Source organism: Xiphias gladius, unplaced genomic scaffold (assembly GCF_016859285.1).
Source record: "Xiphias gladius isolate SHS-SW01 ecotype Sanya breed wild unplaced genomic scaffold, ASM1685928v1 HiC_scaffold_1475, whole genome shotgun sequence".
In the NCBI taxonomy this organism is placed as follows: Eukaryota; Metazoa; Chordata; class Actinopteri; order Istiophoriformes; family Xiphiidae; genus Xiphias; species Xiphias gladius.
This window is the reverse complement of record NW_024401805.1, coordinates 55,789-75,207: the sequence shown is the minus strand read 5'-3', so window position 1 is coordinate 75,207 and position 19,419 is coordinate 55,789. Positions and strand designations below refer to the sequence as shown.

Below are 19,419 nucleotides of genomic sequence, written 5' to 3'. Positions count from 1 at the left end.
AATGTGCAGCAGCAGTTTGTGTTTGTCTGCAACTCAGTTTGAGTCTGAACACTGAAACACTGATCTGAGGTCAGTTTCCTCTCGCAATTTCTATTTCATCACGTTGACTTCTTATATAAAATTGGACTTTTAATATAAACATGTGACTTTAAAAAATTGATAGACTAAAATTTTGACTTAGTTTGTAACATTTTTACCTGACTGTGTGTAAACTTTAATACCATTTCACCTTTCAATACTAATATCAATATATTTTAAGGTTACAAATGTTCAAATTGATGCACGTTTCTTTCCGCACCTGTGTTCAGACCTGTGTTTAAATGAGTCGGACCTTCAGTCTGATGCAGGTTCAGTATTTGTATGAAAGTGAAATATGACTTTGTTCAAACAGTGATCACTGATCTACTGTCAGTCTGCAGATAACAGCTGCTGTAAATGTAAATATGGATGTAAATCATCAGTTTGAACAGAGAACAGACTTTCTGTTTGTGATAAAGACGTGATAAACCTGTTGTTGTTTGTCTCCCAGCAGAGTTTAAATGTAAGTGTTTGAGGTTAAAAACAGCCTTCCACCTACCTCTTAAACAGAAATGCAGTCAGACCTGTCACACAGTTACATGACCTGCTCTGATTGGTCGCTGCTCTTCTATTGGCTGACGACGTGAATGAACCTTAACACACCTGAGAGATGTTAGACAGGTGAGTTTCAGTCAGACACAGAGCTAAAATCATTCGAGCTGAATGTTTCATATCCAGCTGTTTAATTCAAACTGACTCCAAGAAGAAGAAGAAACACTTTAGCGAATAAAAAGAAGAAGAAGAAGAAGAAGAAGAAGAGTTAATGGGACAGGCTCGCTCCTGCACCTGTTCTCAGGTAAATCAACAACTACTTTAACTCACCTGACAGACAAATGTCCTCCATGTCTCACCTGTAGAATGCCCCCTGCTCTTTGTTGATGTTTTTCAAAATATTCTTTATTTACAACCTAAGTCAGACAAACATGGTAAAAACTTGGAGAGTCCAAAAAATCCTTACTGTCCATTAAAATGTTTGAAAATAATTCAGACTGATGTAAAAATATAAATACAGTTAATATAGTCTGTGCTTGACAAGTTTGAAATAAGAGTTAACATAATAAAGTCTTTCTCTTTCTAATTTAATCCAAATCTTTACTTTAAATTTTTTGAGTTAAATTTAACATAAAATCCTTTTAACAATCTTTATTACAAACAAAGTATTTATGCTGAATGCAGCACCTTTCTTCACATCGATGAGGGCTCTGTTGTTTTGTTTATTTTTTATTTTTAGTCACAAGTAACATGTCTTTTACACTAAATTTGATTGTTTTAAGGAGGCGAATAAATACAGTTTTTACTAATCTCAGGCTCGTGATCAAAGTTTTAATTCTAAACTGTACTGAAATACTGAAACATGGTTTTATTACAATTCTCCTTCATTACTGTGATTTTCTGTTTTCTGGATGATCTAAAAGGTGTGAAAGAATGAATTACTTTACCTGCATCTGAAACCTGTCTTTATTTCTACTTTTTCAGCTCTAATATTTTAATTCTTTGCTTTTTATTTATTTTTGTTATTCCTGTTTTTTAATATTATTATTATTATTATTATTATTATTGTATTCAATAAATAAAAGAAGCTATTTATATAAGTTTAAACAAAGTAAAAATCACTGGGTTATATATGGACCCATTATGGGTTAACTGTCCAAGGGACTGAGAGATCAAAGGGCCCTGGACTCACCTGCAGTATATCACTGAAAGAAACACAAAACCACCACAAGGAGACCTCAAAACCAGTGCAAAGAGACTCAAAGAAACTACAAATGATGCAGTGTAGTGGTTTTGTGTCTCTCTCAGACTGGGGGTCCTCTGCAGGAGGGTAGGGGCTTTTACTCGTCTGTGCCCAGGGGCCCATTGTCCCATAATTCATCCCTGTCTAGCAGATGTAGCTAACATTAGCAAGTGTCGCTAACATTAGCAGGCGTAGCTAACATTAGATTAATCTGGTCACATTAACCTAAGGTGGTTAATCTGAGCAAATTCTCTGGTTCCACCGGGACTTAATTGCAAGATGTGGATCAGAGACTGAAAAAACTCTGGAAAAACACAAATAACTCCTGACCTACAGGTGTCAGGTGATCCACACACACACACACACACGCACAGATGAGCAGATTAATAAACATAAAGATAGAAATATAAGCGTGTAAAATACTGATAATTAGTTTGGGATGTATTTATTTGTGAAAGTAATTTACATTTAATCAGACTGATTGTATTTGTTTGTGTATATGTGAACACCATAAATGACCCACATAATGTCAAACACTTTTTGTAAATCTAGTTTCTATTTGTAAATAGAACATGATAAGGACTAAATTTACTGTACAAGACTTTAACCTGTTCATTAACACGTCTGTTCAGGTGATCCTGATGGGTCTTGACTCTTCTGGAAAGTCGACTCTGCTGGCCAGACTGCTGACAGGACAGGTGAGACTCTGGACAGGTAGAGAATTTATGCTGGATATGAACTGTTGATGTAAATCAATAAATATCAGTCAGTCCAGGTGGGAATGATTAACTGTGACCCTGTAGGTGATGGAAACATCTCCGACCATTGGATTCAACGTGGGAACTTTGGACCTGGACAAGAAGACGTCTCTGACTGTGTGGGATGTCGGAGGTCAGAAGAGCATGAGACCCAACTGGAGGTAAACACCTCCACCACAAAACAAACAAACAAACAAAAACTGCCCAAACATCTTCGGCTTCTTCCTCATCAGGTACTACCTGGATGACTGCAAGGCTCTGGTCTTTGTGGTGGACAGCAGTGACCAAGGGCGGATGCCAGAGGCCCAGAAGGCGCTGAAGAAGGTCCTGATTGACGAGAAGTTACGAGGAGTTCCTGTGATGGTTCTGGCCAACAAGAAGGATCTGCCCAACTCCATGACCATACGAGAGGTAAGAAATATCCCACATGACCTAACACGACCTGGACCTGGACGTGGTTTAACAACTGATAAAATTTTGAGTTTGAGGAAAGTCTGCCAAGACTAAAGGATTTCTAAACAAACAAGTTCCACATTATCTATATAAAAGAAACTCCATTTCTACTCCAAACAAACCAGTCAAACTTTGTCCAGATAAAGTAGGAAACAATTTAGTTAGGGAGCAAGGCATCCCAATTAGGAATCTTTGCATTTAGGAGGCAAGGAAGGAGGAAGCTTGTGGTTGGTAATCAAGGACAGAAAGCGGCCAAGTTAGGAAACAAGGGAGGGAATATTCTGCAGGGAAGGAGGGAAGAAGATTCCTTGTTATGCAACAGGGACAGTTGAAGGTTCCTATTTAGGGAATAACAAAAAACTAGTGAATTCAAACATTTACACCTGAACAGCCACTTGGCGGCACTGTTTCCTCCTCTGATTTATTCTGAATCATCATCGCCTTTCTCATCCGTCTCTCTACCCCCCCCCCAAGATCTCCAACCAGCTGGATCTCCCTAATTATACCGACCGGTTGTGGGAGATTCAGGCTTGCAGCGCTCTGAAGGGACTTGGTCTCCAACAAGCCTTCATGTCTGTCAACAAACTCATCAAGAAGACCTGAGAGGAGGAGGAGGAGGAAATATGTGAAGGAGAGGACTATTAAAACATTAACATTTTCAACATTAGTTATTTATACTGAATTAAACTTTACTGACAAAGCAAAATTACTGATTTTAATGAAAAACATAAACATGTTTTGGTGTCAATAAAGATTTTTATTATTTATTTATCTTTATTACTTTAGTTCAGATCAAATAAACTCAACTACAGGTGTGAAAACACCCTCAGATTAAAATGAAAATCAAAATTAAACCAAAATTTGAGGATAAAACTGTTTAAAAAACTCCTTCAGTAGTTTTATTTTAAACTAACAATTCATGAATTAACCACTAAAGAGAACCAATAAAGTAAAGTAGTATTATTAAGTTTAAAAAAATTGAAGAAAAATCCAATTAAAGAGGTTACCCACATTCTGTAAATATATCTCCTCTTTCAATCTTATATCTATTTTCCAAATCACACATCACTTTGAGTTATTTGGTTTCTGTTCAAAAATCTATGCAGCAGATGAATCAAACTCGATGCTAAATCCCTTTAAATTTTTATCACTGAGCAGAAACTGAGGTTTTCCTACAAGTTAATGGGTTAAAACGTGAAATGAGCCTTTAATGGTTCATGTGAACACTATCAGGCACCATATGATCCTCCAGTACCACAAGTACGAGCAGACAAACGCTTTTATAAATGTAGAAAAACTAAAACAGTCCAAAAATGTTGTCTCTACATCTTCTTCTTGTTTATGTTGTTTATGTCATCGTCTGTTCTGAGCGTATGCAGACTCCTAAGAGAGAACCAGGACTGGACCAGCAGCAGGGCTGGGACCAGGACCCAGACTCCATTAAAGAAGACCAGGTAGACCCACAGGTAGAGCCAGCTGGATGTGTTCAGGTTAGGACTGCCAATCAGCCAATCAGGACAGAAGGTCATCCAGCAGCCGTACAGCTCGCACACGCTCAGAGCGATCTGAAGGAAATGTCTGTAAAATGTAAATAAATACAGTATACACCGGTCTGGTATATGTATATAAACAGACGCATGAAAAAGTCTCAGCACCTCTGGTCAAAATTTCTGTTTCTGTGAATAGTTAAGTGAGTAGGAGATGAACTGATTTCCAAAAGGCATGAAATTAAAGAGGAAACATTTCTTTAATATTTTAAGCAAGATTAGTTTTTTTATTTCTTTCTTTTACATTTTCAAAATAATAAAAAAGGAAGAGGGCCCGAAACAAAAGTTTGGGCTCCCAGCATGGTCAGTACTTAGTTACACCTCCTTTGACAAGTATCACAGCTTGTAAACGCTTTTTGTAGCAGATAAGAGTCTCAGTTCTTATTTGGCGGATTTTTGTCCATTCTTCCTGCAAAAGGCTTCTAGGTCTGTGAGATTCTTGTTCAGTCTTGGATCCACTGCTCTTTTGAGGTCTGTCCACAGATTTTCGATGATGTTTAGGTTGGGGGACTGTGACGGCCATTGCAAAACCTTCAGCTTGTCCCTCCTGACGTAGTCCATTGTGGATTTTGAGGTGTGTTTAGGATCATTATCCTGTTGTAAGAGCTATCCTTTTTTCAACTTTAACATTTACAGACAATGTGATGTTGGCTCCCAGAATTTACTGGTATTTAATTGAATCCATTCTTCCCTCTACCAGTGAAATGTTCCCTGTACCACTGGCTGCAACACAAGCCCAAAGCATGATGATCCACCCCCGTGCTGAACAGGTGGAGAGGTGGTGTTCTGATGAAACTCTGCTCCTTTTTCCTCCCAAAATGCATCAGGCTTGTTGAGATGTTCCTTTGCAAACCTCTGATGCTGCATTTCGTGGTGAGGACGCAGGAAAGGTTTTTGTTCTGATGACTCTTCAATGAGGGTCATATTAGTGCAGGTGTCGCTGCCCAGTAGAACAGCGCACCACCGCCCCAGAGTCTGGTGAATCTTCCCCAAGGGCTTTTGCAGTCAGACGGGGGTTTTGATTTTCCTTTCTAGCGATCCTACGAGCAGTTCTCTCTGAAAGTTTTCTTGGTCTTCCAGACCTCAACTTGACCTCTATCGTTCCTGTTAACTGCCATTTCTTAATTACATTAGGAACTGAGGAAGCAGCTTCCTGAAAACACTTTGCTATCTTCTCCTGCTTTGTGGCCATCAGTTATTTTAATTTTCAGAGTTAGGCAGCTGCTTAGAGGAGTCCATGGCTGCTGATTGTTGGGACAAGGTTTGAGGAGCCAGAGTATTTATAAAGTATTTATGTAATTTGCATCCCTTGGCCTTTCCTAACGAGCATGAAAACAAGCTAACGGGCTAATTAAAGTCTGAGACCTTGATAAAAGTTCTGAGAGCTCAAATCTCGTGGGGGGCCCTGACTTTTGTATTGTGCTTCTTTTTTTTTTTTCACTCTAACCTTGTACAAAACAAAAATAATTCACTAATCTTGCTTAAAATGTTGAAAAGAATGTTTCATCTTTAGTTTTATGGCTTTTGGAAATCAGTTCATCTTCTACTCACTTAAATTATTCATTGTAACAGAAAGTTTGACCGGAGGTGCCCAAACCTTTTCATGCCACTGTTTATATACATATATATATACATACATACACAGGCACATATCCACACACACACACACACACACACACACACACACACACACATAATGTCAATATACTGTACATAAATATACATACACCTATACTGTACTATATAAAAAAAACATACATCAATATATTTATACCAACACAAGACAAAGTTAAGACAAAAAACCTAAATCAGATCAGTATTTGCTGTGACCCCCCTTTGCCTTTAAACCAGCACCAGTTCTCCTTGGTGCACCTGTTCAGTTTTTCAGGCACTTGGCAGGTAGGTTGTTCCAGCCTCTTGGAGAACCTGCCATAGTTCTCCTGTGGATTTAGTCTGTCTCAATGTCTTCTGTCTCTTCATGTGATCCCAGACTGACTCCATGATGCTACGAGAGGAGACAGTCCAGTTTTTAGTACTTGTTGTAGTATTACCTGTAGTATTTGTCCTTCAGTATTGCATGTATGAGTAGCAGAGCGAGCAGAGAGTCAAGGACGACGGTCAGAATTTCTATAGAGACGATTGTTGGATCAGAAACCAACCACCGACTGTCGGCTTTACCATACTCCCTCCCTACAGAGACAGACAGATGAAGGAGACAGGTGGACAGAGAGACAGACAGACCAGGAGAGATTGAGAGAGAGAGTTGGAGAGAGAAACAGGTGGAGAGAGAGGAGGAACATTGCAACATTTCCCCCTGAATGTACTGCAGTAAAAACATAAAGTAACAGAATCTGAAGCTGAAAGTCAAACTCACAGAGTTCAGCCAGTGGACCTTCAGACGTCTCCACCATCCCAACCAGAGACATGTAAACAAATGGACCCTCCTGAAACCAAACAACAAACAAACAATAAATAAACAGCCAGAGACATGTTAACAAACAGGACTTTCCTAAAACATAGAGACACAATAAATCTGAACAGTGAAACAAACAAACAAATAATAAAGAATAAATAACGAAACAGGAATCAAATCACAACTGAGGGAAGTTATTAGAAACATATCAATCTTTTCCTGATTGGCTGTACCAGCGTGAGGTGGACAATGACATCATAGAAGAGCCACAGCAGGATCCACTTGTCTGTCAGAGAGCTCTGCCCACCATACCTGTGTGTTAGCAGGACGGCGGCTAACACCTGGATGCTACATGCTAACAGAGACAACACTGAGACCAGAGAGAGGCCAGGGGGTGCTACTGAGTCCATCTGCGAGCAGAGAGGAAGAGCAAGGAGGAGGAGGAGAAGGAGGATACTGTACTATGGCGGCAGCAGTACTACACTACATAGGTAGTACTGTGGACACATGCGGTAGTACTCTGCTCGGACGGTACAGGACTGAACTGTGCAAATGTGGAGCGTCGTCTCAGGCTCCACCCCATGACTCTCTCTATTGGTCTGTTGGTTCAAAGCCCCGTCCCCTGACCTTTCCCATTGGCTGTTGGAGAACACCCCACTCCCTGGCTCAAAGGTCAACAGAAGAGTCTTAGTGGGAACCGCAGAGTAGTGTTTGAGTAGAATCACATTCATGTTTACAGTCATCTTTATTCGTTGAGCACTTTTTAAGAACAGGTGACAAGCAGCTTCAGATTAAAACCATTAAAAAAAATAGAGGAACTAAACACATTCTAAATATTCAAAGCTAAATTTCAGTAACACATTAAATCTGTTTTCTGAAGCAGTTGCTCATTTTAACCACAGAAAAAGAAGAGACATAAACAAACCCTGGAGTTCCTTTAGAAAACCTTCCCACTTCAGACTATAACACGTAGATGACAACAACATCGATGACAATACTAATAACAAAAACAACAATAAAAACAACACCAACAACAAATATGCGAAGTAAGAAATACACTTCATATAAGCAGAGAACTTAACTAAATGAGTAAATGAATAGTTTTTTTTCTTGATTCAGGTCATTTAAAATGCTGCGTACACGTAGGCAGAAATTCATTCGATTTAATGGACCAATAATCCAATATGTGTAATAACAGTTAGAAAAAAGCCGATCCTCATGATGAGTACTTTTACTTTGATTTTTTTTTTTTGTAGATTTTGTTCATAAAACTTTTGTGCTTTTGCTTCAGTAAAGCTTTTAGGCTTTTACTCGTAATGGAGCATTTTACAATGTGGTATTACTGCTTTTACTATACTTACTAATAGTAACGGTAACTCTTGACAAGAAATGACTTTTCCAGTTCAATTCACGGCTGCAACTCAGTTATTTTCAGTATTCTAATTTACAGATGATTTAGTCCATAGAGCATCATAAAACTGAGAAAAACATCTGTCTCAGTTTCTCAGTCCAGTGTGACGCCCAGAGATATTCAGTTTACTGTGAAGTAAAACAGAGTAAAAACAGAACATTTGACAGCAAAATGAGACACAAGAAACAAAAACATGGTTACATTGGTTTTATTTTCTATATGCAGCATTCAGGTGAATTTTACACACCTGTTGATGTGTTTGATTAACAGTCTGACAGGTAACACAAGTGAAACAGGATATGTTCTTTGGCAGCACATTTTATTTTGGACAGCAAAAAGAATCAGAGACATTAAACCTGAACACGACAAACTGAAAAAAACAGTTTGAAGTTTCAATTTAATTCAAGTTCATATTAAACACATCAGAACTGACTTTCTATATATAATCTGTGTGTTTCTGACTAAGGATTTTTCCAGTTGACTCTGTCACAGATCAATCTGTCTGACCGGGTCTGCTGATCGATTTAATTGTCAATGTTAGTTATTAATACTTCTGTGTTGGTAATAAGTAACTAAATAAACGACAGGTTGGTTATTGATCAGTATAGAAATCAGCAAAAGCAATAATATAACATTTTCTCACAGACTGTAAGAGATTAAACTGATTGATCAATTGATTGATTGATGAATGAAAATCAATTTCTAGAATTTCTATGAGCTAGTTTCATTTAATGATCAGAGAAAATGTTTCAGACAGCAGACAGAAGATCACAGAAAATTAGGAGAACATATTTTCTATACTGTATGCAGTAAAAACTATTTGACCTAACACAGTAACACAGCAAACCAGACAGGAACCTTAGGAGAATGTTAGGGGAACTTTACGGGGAACGTCAGTGGAATGTTAAGGAATCTTAGGGGTACCTTTAGGGAATGCTAAAAAAAACTGTGTGGGACCTAAAAGGGACTTTAGGAGAACCTGAGTGAAATGTCAGGTGTAACATGGGTGAAGCTTAGACAATGTTTGGGGAACTTTAGAAGAATGCTGGAAGGTTCTTAGTGGAACCTCAGATGAACTCAAGGGAAACTTGTAGCAGCCTGGAGTTTTGGGGGCCCTAGGGGGAACTTTAGGTGATTGTTAGGGGAACTTTATTGGAACTTAAGGTGGACCTTCAGGAAACTGTAAGTGAACCTTTGGGGAATCTTACTATAGAGACACGTTAGGGGAACCTTGTTGCAACCAGAGAGGAATGTTAGAGGAAACTTTGAGGAACTTTTCGGGGTTAAGTGAACCAAAGAAGAATTTGAGTCGGTACACCTCGGGAGAACATTGGGGAAATCCAAGGGGAATCTTGATGGCAGGGATCTGTTTAGCACCATGTTTACCTCAATGATCCCCGAGTTCTGTGTTTGTTAGAACATCAGGATGATGTTGACAGCTGTTTCAGTTGGGGTCCACTCATTCAAATGTCTTAATACTTTTATTGATCAGCTGGTTATTAGTTACACATTTATATTAGTCAGCTGCTGTTTTAGAAAACATGAATAAACATATAAAGGAAATTGAAAGGAAAATTTAACATGAAAATAATCACTTTCTTGTGAAAACCATGTATCTCCAAGTTAAAAGCGTTTTTTTATTCTAGGTTTTCAGATCAGTAGAAGAATTAAACAATAAAATTCTCCAAAGTCATAAAAAAACTTTAACCTAAACAATCTGCTCTAACAGAACTGGATATAGGCTGTTTATGACTTTAGTTCCTGAAAAGTTAAAATGTTGGACATAGTAGTTTTCAGGTTTACCTGTGAAGACGTCAGCACAGATGATCAGATATCTGAACTCTGGGTGTGTGTGCAGTTTTGTAATAAAAGAAAAATATTTATCGACCACAAAACAAATCTGAATTCTAAACTTTAAAGGAACAGTTCCATATTTAGGTAAGTCCTCTTCTTGTTTTTCCCTTCTTAAGAGTTAGTCCTCCTGTTTCCAGTCTTTATGCTAAGCTACGCTAGCTGTTTCTCCTTGTTTCCAGTCTTTATGCTAAGCTAATCAGCTGCTGGCTGTAGCTTCATATCAATCTGAACATCTAACTCTCAGAAAGACAAGAAGATGATTCACCAGAATACAGAACCTGTGTTTAGATCTTGACTGATCACAGCTCAGATTAGTTGTTAATTAACTTTAGTTTATCGGAATATTAATGAGTGTTTAGGACTCCTCCTCCTTCTCCTCCCCTGCTCCTCTCTCCTCTCCTTTCTCCTCCTGAGGCAGGGTGGAGGACAGAGCATACTCCTGATTGACTCCCTCTGAAACCACTGACAGATCCGCCTCCACTACAACTGACACCTCCTTTTCTTCCTTCACCTCCTCCTTCATCTCCTCTATCACCTCCTCTTTCACATCCTCCCGTTCCTCCTCCTGATTTGCTGGGGCCAGCTGGGCATGGACCTCGGTGAAGGGGGCCTCGTGGTCGGTGCTGCCCACTGGGGAGACCTGGATGTCGGCCTCGGTGGTGACGGAATCCCTGGTCTGAATGGAGGCCTCAGCGGGCTGAGAGTCGGAGCTGCTGCGTGGCTGAAAAAAAAAGCCAGAGGAGTCAGAGGTCACAAGAAGGTTACAGAACCTTGGAGGATCTTTGGCAGCCAAGGAGGAATTTTGGAGAAGCTTAGGGGGACCTTGGGGGAACACTGTTTAAATTTAAAAGAAACTTTAAGGATTCATGGGGATCTGTAGAGGAACCTTAGAGGAACTTCACAGGAAACTAGCAGCAAGCAAATGTGAGGGGAACATTGGGGAAACCTTAGGGGAAAAGTGTGGGGAAACCTTAGGTGACCTAAATTGGAGTGTTAAGGGAACCTTGGTACACCCTCACAGGAACTTAAATGACAATGTTAATGGAAACTTACAGGTACGTATGGGGAAAAATGGGAGAATCTTTGTGGAATATTACAAAAACTTGGAGATAACTTAGGGGAATGTTACGGAAACTTTAGCGGAACTTTTGGCAAACATCGGTAAAAAATGTAGATAACTTAAGAGAAGCCTTAAGGGAATCTAGTGGCAAAACTACCGGAATGTTAGAGGAAACATTGGGGACACTTTGGAGAACCTTTAGAAAATGGTAGGCAAACATTAGAGGAACATAGAACACTTGATAATGTTCAGATTCATGGAGTATAACTAATAACATATATCCCAGTACCTTCCGGATGCTGAAGGTCAGAGGTGAAACCTTCAGGCTGGAGGTTTTTTGTTTGATCTTCTCTCGTTGTTCCACAGATACAATTTTTGTTCCAATCTTGGTCATCTTCTTCTCGATGTTCTGCTTGGAGAAAGCCTTCTTCAGACTGTCAACCTGCAGAGAGAGTGAAACAGTTACACATATCTGTCTGTCTGACTGAACACCTGTCTGTCTGAATACCTGTCTATTTGTGGACCTGACCTTCTTCAGACTGGATCGTTTCAGTTTCTCCGCCCTGGACTTCTCCATGTTCTCCAGATCCTGAGGCCATGCCTCCTCTTCCTCTAGCTCTGCCTCCAGACCGACATCCTCGTCAGACGATAGGTCAATGGTGTGGAGCCCGCCCTCTTGGGACCGGTTGCCATCAACGACACCCGGCGCCAACTCTTCACCTTCTTCCAAAATCTCATCACGAGGGAATGGTGGAGGATCTTTCACAAAAACACTGGAGGGGATCTCATTCTCCTCCTGAGGGAGAAGAAAGGAGAACATTGGGATAATCTTACATTAGAGTAACTGTAGAGGATTTTTATGGGAACCTTAATGTAACCTGAGGGCAACCTTAAAGGAGGGAAAATGTCATACGGAACTTTGTGGATTCTCAAGGGAACCTCAGAGGAACTAAAGGGAAAACTTATTGGAACCTTGAGGGAATCTTAGATAAGCTTTAGTGGATCCTGTGGAGGAATTACACTGGGATCTAGAGAGAATCTTAAGAAGAACTTTGAGGAAGTCTTAGGGGAAACTTTGGGGAATATTGGGGGAGCATTGGGAGAATGCTGGAGGAACCTTTGTAGAACCTAGAAGATATTTATGGGAACCTTAGAGGAGCCTCAGAGGAACTTAGTGGGAATGTGAGGGGAGCCAGGGGAAAGAGTTAGGCAGACGTTAGTGAACTTTGGTGGAACCTTGGAGGAACTATATGGGGACCTTAGGGGAATGCTGGGGAAACATTAGGAGAACACAAGGGCAGCCACAGGAAAATGTTAGAGGAAGCTTAGTGGAACCTCAGTGAATTCTTGGAGAAACCTTTGGGGAATTCCAGGGCAACCTGGGGGAACATAAGCAAAACCAAAGGAGAACTTTATGGGAACCTAAAAATATGTGAACAGCCTGGCCTTGTGCATGGGGACACTGTCATGTTGAAACAACAAAAGAACAAATAGAAACTGTAGACAAGAAGTTGCAAGAAGTCTTTTTTCTAAAATATCATCGTACACTGCAACATTAAGATTTACTAAAGAGACCAAACAAGGAAAACAGATGCAGAACTAAATGGAAAAAAAAAAATTCCAGAACCAGAACAAAGTACACTGAAGTATGTTACAATGCCGCCCAGATACTTTTGTCCATTTGGTAGTATATAGAATATAATGTCTATGTCCGTAAACTGAGTCCAGTCTGATAAAAAGCTTCAGTCAGAAGAATCAAAAACTTTAACAAAACAGAAACAACAAAACAAACAGGGAGATGAAGAGCAGGAGGCCTGAGCTGACGGCTCTCCACAGAGAAAACAGGAGAGAGGGAGTTAAAAAGCCGAGCTTTCAGAGAACCACACCCACTCTAACACGCTAACACACACATATAATACACACTCTAACACACAAACTCAGGCACTAGGGACTGCTGGGTACGGGAATGTTTAGTGTTGGTGAGACAAAACAGAAATACATTCTTCAGATACTACAACACACACATAATACACACATGTACACACTGATAATGCAGTACTGACAGGCTGGTGAGAACACTTTGTACAGCAGTTACTACAGTTTCACTCCAAAGTTACTGTGAGAAATATCATACTGTATGTTCATTAGAGTTACACTAAAGTTACTACACTATCAGACAGAGGTAACGCATTTATGAAACAGTCACACTAAAGTGATGTGTTATCTTGTATTACCTGTAGTGAACTGTAATTACCTGTCATTACATTATTTGCCTGTAGTGACTTTACCTAACCCTAAGCCCTAATAATTAGTAGTGACCTATAATGACCTGTAGTTACCTGTAGTTAGCGGCAGTGAAGTGTACTCACCTGTAGTGATAGGTAGTTAACTGCAGTTAACAGTTTACCTGTCAGCCTATCAGCTTTAAATTCTGCTTTTGGCTCTCGGTGACACATAAACATAGACTGTTGTGAACTGCTGAGTTAACTTTAATAATGAAATAAAAGTTCTTAAAAAGTGAGAGACCTCAGACCGACCAGGTATTAACCAGTCACATCAGTCAATCACAGGTGTGTGTATGTATGCTACTGCTTGTTTTGCTATCTTTGTGAGGATTTTACTTTAAAACCACTGTAGTGAGGATATCTCTGCATTGGGAGGACATTTTGTTTGGTCTTCACTTCAAAGAACTGCTTGACGAGTCAGACTTGGTTTTAAGGTTCAGGGTAGAATCAGGTTTAGGTTCACCATCAGAAACAGAAAATATAAACTCTGTGATCACTCATTCTCTTATATTAGTCTCTTCTGACTGTTACCATGACAACCAGACCACATGATGACAGTCCCATCTGATCTCTCTCTCCGAGTGTTTTTCGTGGAGTTTTTCCAGTCTATTTCCTGCAGCAGCTGTTAACCAAATAAGGCCACAGACTGAAAATCACCATCAAATAGAGAGAGAGCCGGAGAAAAAAATGTCTCTACAAAACATTCCTGATGGAGCTGAGAAGTTCAATTTAGATTAACTTTAAAATAGTGTGATTGTCTTGAATCAGATCAGACTACAGTATATTATATTATATTAGATCAGATTACAAGGGTCATGGTCGAGGTAAAACTGGGTTCTTCCTCTGTTGTGTTCACATTGACTTTACTTCATCACAGTTTTGGGTCCAAAATGTGACATCAGATCTGTGCATGTCTGAGAGTATTGAGGCGACGCGCTAAAAAAGGAGACTGTGCTGATCCACATTTCACAGTCAGCCTCTACCTGACCCCTGACCCCTGACCTCTGACCTCCTCTCCGCGTATATCAGTCACACTGACCTGGAAGATGAGGACTTTGAAGTTGTTTCTGCTGATCAGGTGGGCGTGGTTTGCCTCCAGCTTCTTCACCTGGACGCCCTGACGCTCCATTTTATCACGAACCTGCAAAAACATAAGAGGGTGAAGACTGGATTTAAATCTACAGACAGGTAGATCGTCAGATGACAGGTGCGATCTATTTACCTCCTTCATGGTGACGGAGAGTTTGCGGCTCTTATCCAGCAGTTTACTGACGGTGTTTGAGGTGTGACTGTGACTCTTGGACAGTTTGGTCATATCAGCCTGGATCCCTCTGACCACACCCTCCATCTCCACCTGGTGCACCTGATACACAATCATTCAATAATCAGTCAATAACCAGAGATCAGCCTGGATCCTGACAATGAAACACTCAACATTATGATGAGGGAAGTTTGAACTGACAAACTTTCTTTAACATTTTTCTTTGACGTTCAACACTGAGATGTTTTCTGCTGCACTTCAACCATGTCAAAGGTCAAACAAATGATATACATATAGATTATAGATTTCCTGCTGCTTGGTGTTGGTTGGTGATGTGACGTCTAAACCTTTGCTCCTATCGCTTGAACTGTATCTGGTGCAACTCAGAGTATTTAAACTGTGAGACCAAACCATAATTAAACTACATACAACACTCTGATGGTCTGTTTAACAGTGTGACAGGATCCAGTTTGACAGAAGACACAACCTGTTCTAACATGTTATTAAAGGTCCAATAACAGTAAAATACTACCTGATCTGTAAACTACAAACAGCTTTTAGTTTAAACCTTCAGCACTACAGAAACAGGAGGTACTCCAGTTTGTCTGGAGTCAGATTTTTGGTTTTCAGCCAAACTTTTATTTAAAAATGCAGCAAAAGGTCAAAGTGAAGAAATTATGTTTGTGATTCTGGAAACTTTTAAATCAGAGCCTGACTGAAGCTGATGCAGATGTAAATGTTTGAGAGTTTACAATATATAATATATCAGCAGATATTCTTTATTAAACTTATTAATTTCATTATTTTTTGTACATTTCACCTTTAATGATAGTTGCCAGCAATCAAAATAAACAAGTCAGAGAGGGAAAGAAATGAGGATTGACACTGAGGAAAGATAAACCAGCTGGAATCAAACCAGTGTCCTTTCTCATTTTTGCCCACAAGGACTTGGCAATTATTTACAGACTCAAAGAAACTAATACGTTATTATAACAGACGACATTTTAATTGGAGCTAGTGACAGTGTTGTGAAAGTTTTGGAAAAAAGAAATGTTAATTTTTTTCCCAAACTTTGGCTCAGATCTGTAGTGTTTGATACTTTTTACAGTGTAAAAATCAAAAATCTCTGGTGAATAAACAGTTCACTACATTTGACTTAATGTACTGTTTCCAGATGTATGTAGTAACATCTCTTTTTACTTAGCTAACATATACATATATATATATATATATATATGTGTACATGAATACGGATTAACTGTAAGATGAGATACAGCCAGCCAATAATAAGCTAACATATCTCTGTCAATAAAGCAGTGCTAAAGCTAAAGCAGGAAAACAATATTACAAACATGTCAGGAATCCACTCTCACAGCAGAGTAAAACATCTGGCAAACAGCTTATTTGGCCCGCAGCTAAGATCATGTGAGGTTTGAATGAGGGACAAAATTAGATTCAACTTTCATAGGAGAAAGACAGAAAAACAGGCAGACTAGAGTCAAACACAAGATAAAGAGAAAATGGAAAAGATAAAAACTTAGTGGCGCCAACTGTTAAGGTTAAACTTAATCAATATATTTTTTAAGAGGAGTTTTTAAGATGTTCCTGAGTTTCCTGAAAACATGTCTGTAATAAACATGTCGGTACTGGGCTCCCACACTCAGACTTGGTCTCCAGGTGTGGCATGGCCCTCTCTCACCTCCATCTTGTGCTGGTTTTCCTGCACCGCGTCCAGCATGTTAACCAGTTTGTCCAGCAGTGTGAGGACCGTGATGGCATTGACGGGACCCTGGCTCATCTTCTCTGGGTCAAACCCTGCCAGGGGGGACGAGGGGGAGGCCTGGTCCTCCTCCTGCTGGTTCTGTTGGTCCTGCTGTTCCTGTAGGTCCTGGTTCTGGGGGGGGACCAGCAGGTCCTGGCTCTGATGGGGCTCAGTGGTAACCATTATGCCTCTGTCAAACCAAAAACTCCAAAACCTTTGAAAACTTTCCCTGCTGCAGAACAAAACTGTAGATTCTACCTTGCCCGTCCACTCTCCCTCTCTCCCTCTCTCCCTCTCTTTCTCTCTCTCTCTCTCACTCTCTATGTGTGTGTGTGTGAGTGTGTGTGTGTGTGTGTGTGCTGCACTCTGATTGGTTGGCTCAGAGGAAAACTTTCCGTCTAACTTCCCGACTGTGGAAACATCCACACCTTTAACTCCTTCACTGCCAAAAATACAACACTGAGCCTCTATGAGTGTGTGATTGAACAGTCTCATAGAGGCTCTTCACCAACACAGAAGTGTCAAAATAAAACACAACTTAAAAAGACACTGAACTCAGATAATCAATCAAACTGATCATAATGAGCAAACACACTGTTAAGAAGATTTGTAAAACACAAAACTCCCAGAAAATTTAATTGATAATAAAATAAATAAACATTGTTCAGGTAAAAATATGAAAACCCATGAACCAAATAAACAAATAAAAAACAGTAATAACAATTAAAATCTAAAGTGATAAATTATATTACACATCCGTATACTTATATACATTTATAAAATTATTATATTTTAAATTTAATGAATTTAATGAAACAAAAACAATATTATGGTAATATAATTAAATAAAATAGGATATTAGAAAATAAATAAAAATGAAAATAAAAACAATGAAAGTAACATAAAAATAAAACAAAATAAACATGTAAATATACATACATTAAAAATTAAAAATATGGAAATAAATAATAACATGTATTTTAAAAGTCAAAATGCAAATTAAGTTACATATTTAGGCATAAAATACATATTTATTAATAAATTTGACAAAATTAAAAGTAAAATAAATAAATACAATGTATGGAAATAAAGAAATACAATACAAAATACTGAAATAAAATAAATAAAACATTGATTAAATAAAATATGAATCTATTTTAAAATAGAGTTTATGATAAATAAAATAGAAAATACTAAAATAAAAATAAATTATGAAAAACAATATGATCTCGCCTAAATTATAACAAGTTAATTAAACAAAACACAAAATAAAAGTAAAAATTATATGAATAAGATCAGAGCAATTGAACAGTTAGAGAGCTGAAAGGGTTAACTCTCTCTTTCGCTCCCTTTCTGCAGTTTTTAGTGTCTCTCTACCACACCCAGGAGAGAGGGGTCTGTTACCATGTCGACAGGGCTGAAGGGACTGTGTGTTTGCAGAGAGAGAGAGAGAGAGAGAGAGATACTGTTTGTGTTAGTGTCTCTCTAACTCTCTCATGTTTTTAAGGTGAAGTCATCTGGAAGGAAACCTCTCTCTCTCTCCCTTCCTCTCTTTGTGTGTTAATGTCTCTCGCCATCTGTTCATGGAAAACTGGTTTGTTTTGTGACATGGAAAGACCATACTACACCGAACAATACAACATCTATAACCAGGGTTCACTGACAAAACAATGAATTTAGAGTTACTCTGTAGCCCTAATGATCACAGAGTTAAGAACACATTGAAAGAAAAAAGAATGAAAATACTTCACTGGTAAACAGTAGGTCTTTTAATGGAGTTTGATGGAAAGTTTATCCGTTTCTTAGGGAAAAAATGACAAGTGTTTGGTGGATCCAGAACTTTTTAAATGTTTTTAAACACTGATAAATTGAAAGTAGTAGGAACCTCGAGGGAATGCTAGGGGAGCATAGGAAAATATCATGGGAACAGTGTTGAACCTCAGGGGAAGGTAAAGGGAACTCGGGGGAATCCTAGAATGACCCCAGGGTGACCGTGGTGTTACAGCTGAGTAATGTCAGAGGGAACCTTCATCAAACTATTGGAGATGTTAAGGGGAAAGTTAGAGGAGCTTAAGGTGAACCTAAGCGTTACTCCTCAGGGGAACCTGAGATGAGCTTTAGGGGAACATCGGGGTTATCATGGAGAAATGCTAGGGGAACCTTACTGGAACTTTTAGAACAACTTCCCTATAGGTTTTTTATACTGACATTACAGCAGAGTTAGATCATAGAGAACACGTTCGGTGGGAGTCTATAGGTCAGAGGTGGAAACAGGAAGAGATACTCACATCATGGAATTCATACAAACACAATACAGTCACTACTCTCTAATGTACTGTAGGGGGGGAGGACATCCTCTAACTGGGGTGTTATTTGGGAACGTCAGGAATTCCCTCCCATAGTCTGTGAGAACATGGAGACAACTCCCACCAATATAAACTCTGAATACATTTTACACTGAAGACACATTTGGGGTTTTGTTCCGGCAGGAATTTAAAATATATCGAGTAACATCTTTACGTTGTTTGTATTTTTTCTTTATCAAGGTAATAAATGAATTTCAACGCTCAAGTTAAACAGTTAGTTCGCTTTAGTCCAAACTGTGTAAAAGTGTTTTGACTCAACACACAGCTTTAACTCTTCAATGTCAAACTTTTCTACATTCATCAGGTCTTTACAGCCCTGTTACTAAAGTAACACGCATAATAATGATAATAATATTTTTACTAATCACTAGTAACATTCAAAATGTATCTGTCTGCTGTATTTGATGTTCGTACACATGCTGCTGTAACTGATCAG

General features: G+C 39.0%; 3 protein-coding genes across 3 annotated transcripts; 1 reads left to right on the top strand and 2 right to left on the bottom strand.

Annotated features, from left to right (window-relative positions):
• The first annotated feature begins 649 nt into the window (after positions 1-649).
• Positions 650-3,791, top strand: arl11 (ADP-ribosylation factor-like 11). The gene is made up of 5 exons (XM_040123111.1): positions 650-874; positions 2,446-2,511; positions 2,617-2,732; positions 2,805-2,982; positions 3,499-3,791. The coding sequence occupies exons 1-5, from the start codon at positions 842-844 to the stop codon at positions 3,625-3,627; spliced, it is 522 nt and encodes a 173-aa protein (XP_039979045.1). The 5' UTR covers positions 650-841; the 3' UTR covers positions 3,628-3,791.
• ebpl (EBP like) lies at positions 3,657-7,570 on the bottom strand. Its single transcript, XM_040123110.1, has 4 exons — positions 7,218-7,570; positions 6,946-7,015; positions 6,623-6,761; positions 3,657-4,602 (listed from the first exon to the last, which is right to left on the bottom strand). The coding sequence occupies exons 1-4, from the start codon at positions 7,392-7,394 to the stop codon at positions 4,347-4,349; spliced, it is 642 nt and encodes a 213-aa protein (XP_039979044.1). The 5' UTR covers positions 7,395-7,570; the 3' UTR covers positions 3,657-4,346.
• A 2,828-nt stretch (positions 7,571-10,398) lies between these two features.
• On the bottom strand, positions 10,399-16,938 carry cavin2b (caveolae associated protein 2b). The gene is made up of 6 exons (XM_040123124.1): positions 16,555-16,938; positions 14,817-14,957; positions 14,634-14,735; positions 11,839-12,105; positions 11,599-11,751; positions 10,399-10,970 (listed from the first exon to the last, which is right to left on the bottom strand). The coding sequence occupies exons 1-6, from the start codon at positions 16,798-16,800 to the stop codon at positions 10,605-10,607; spliced, it is 1,275 nt and encodes a 424-aa protein (XP_039979058.1). The 5' UTR covers positions 16,801-16,938; the 3' UTR covers positions 10,399-10,604.
• Between the last annotated feature and the right edge of the window lie 2,481 nt (positions 16,939-19,419).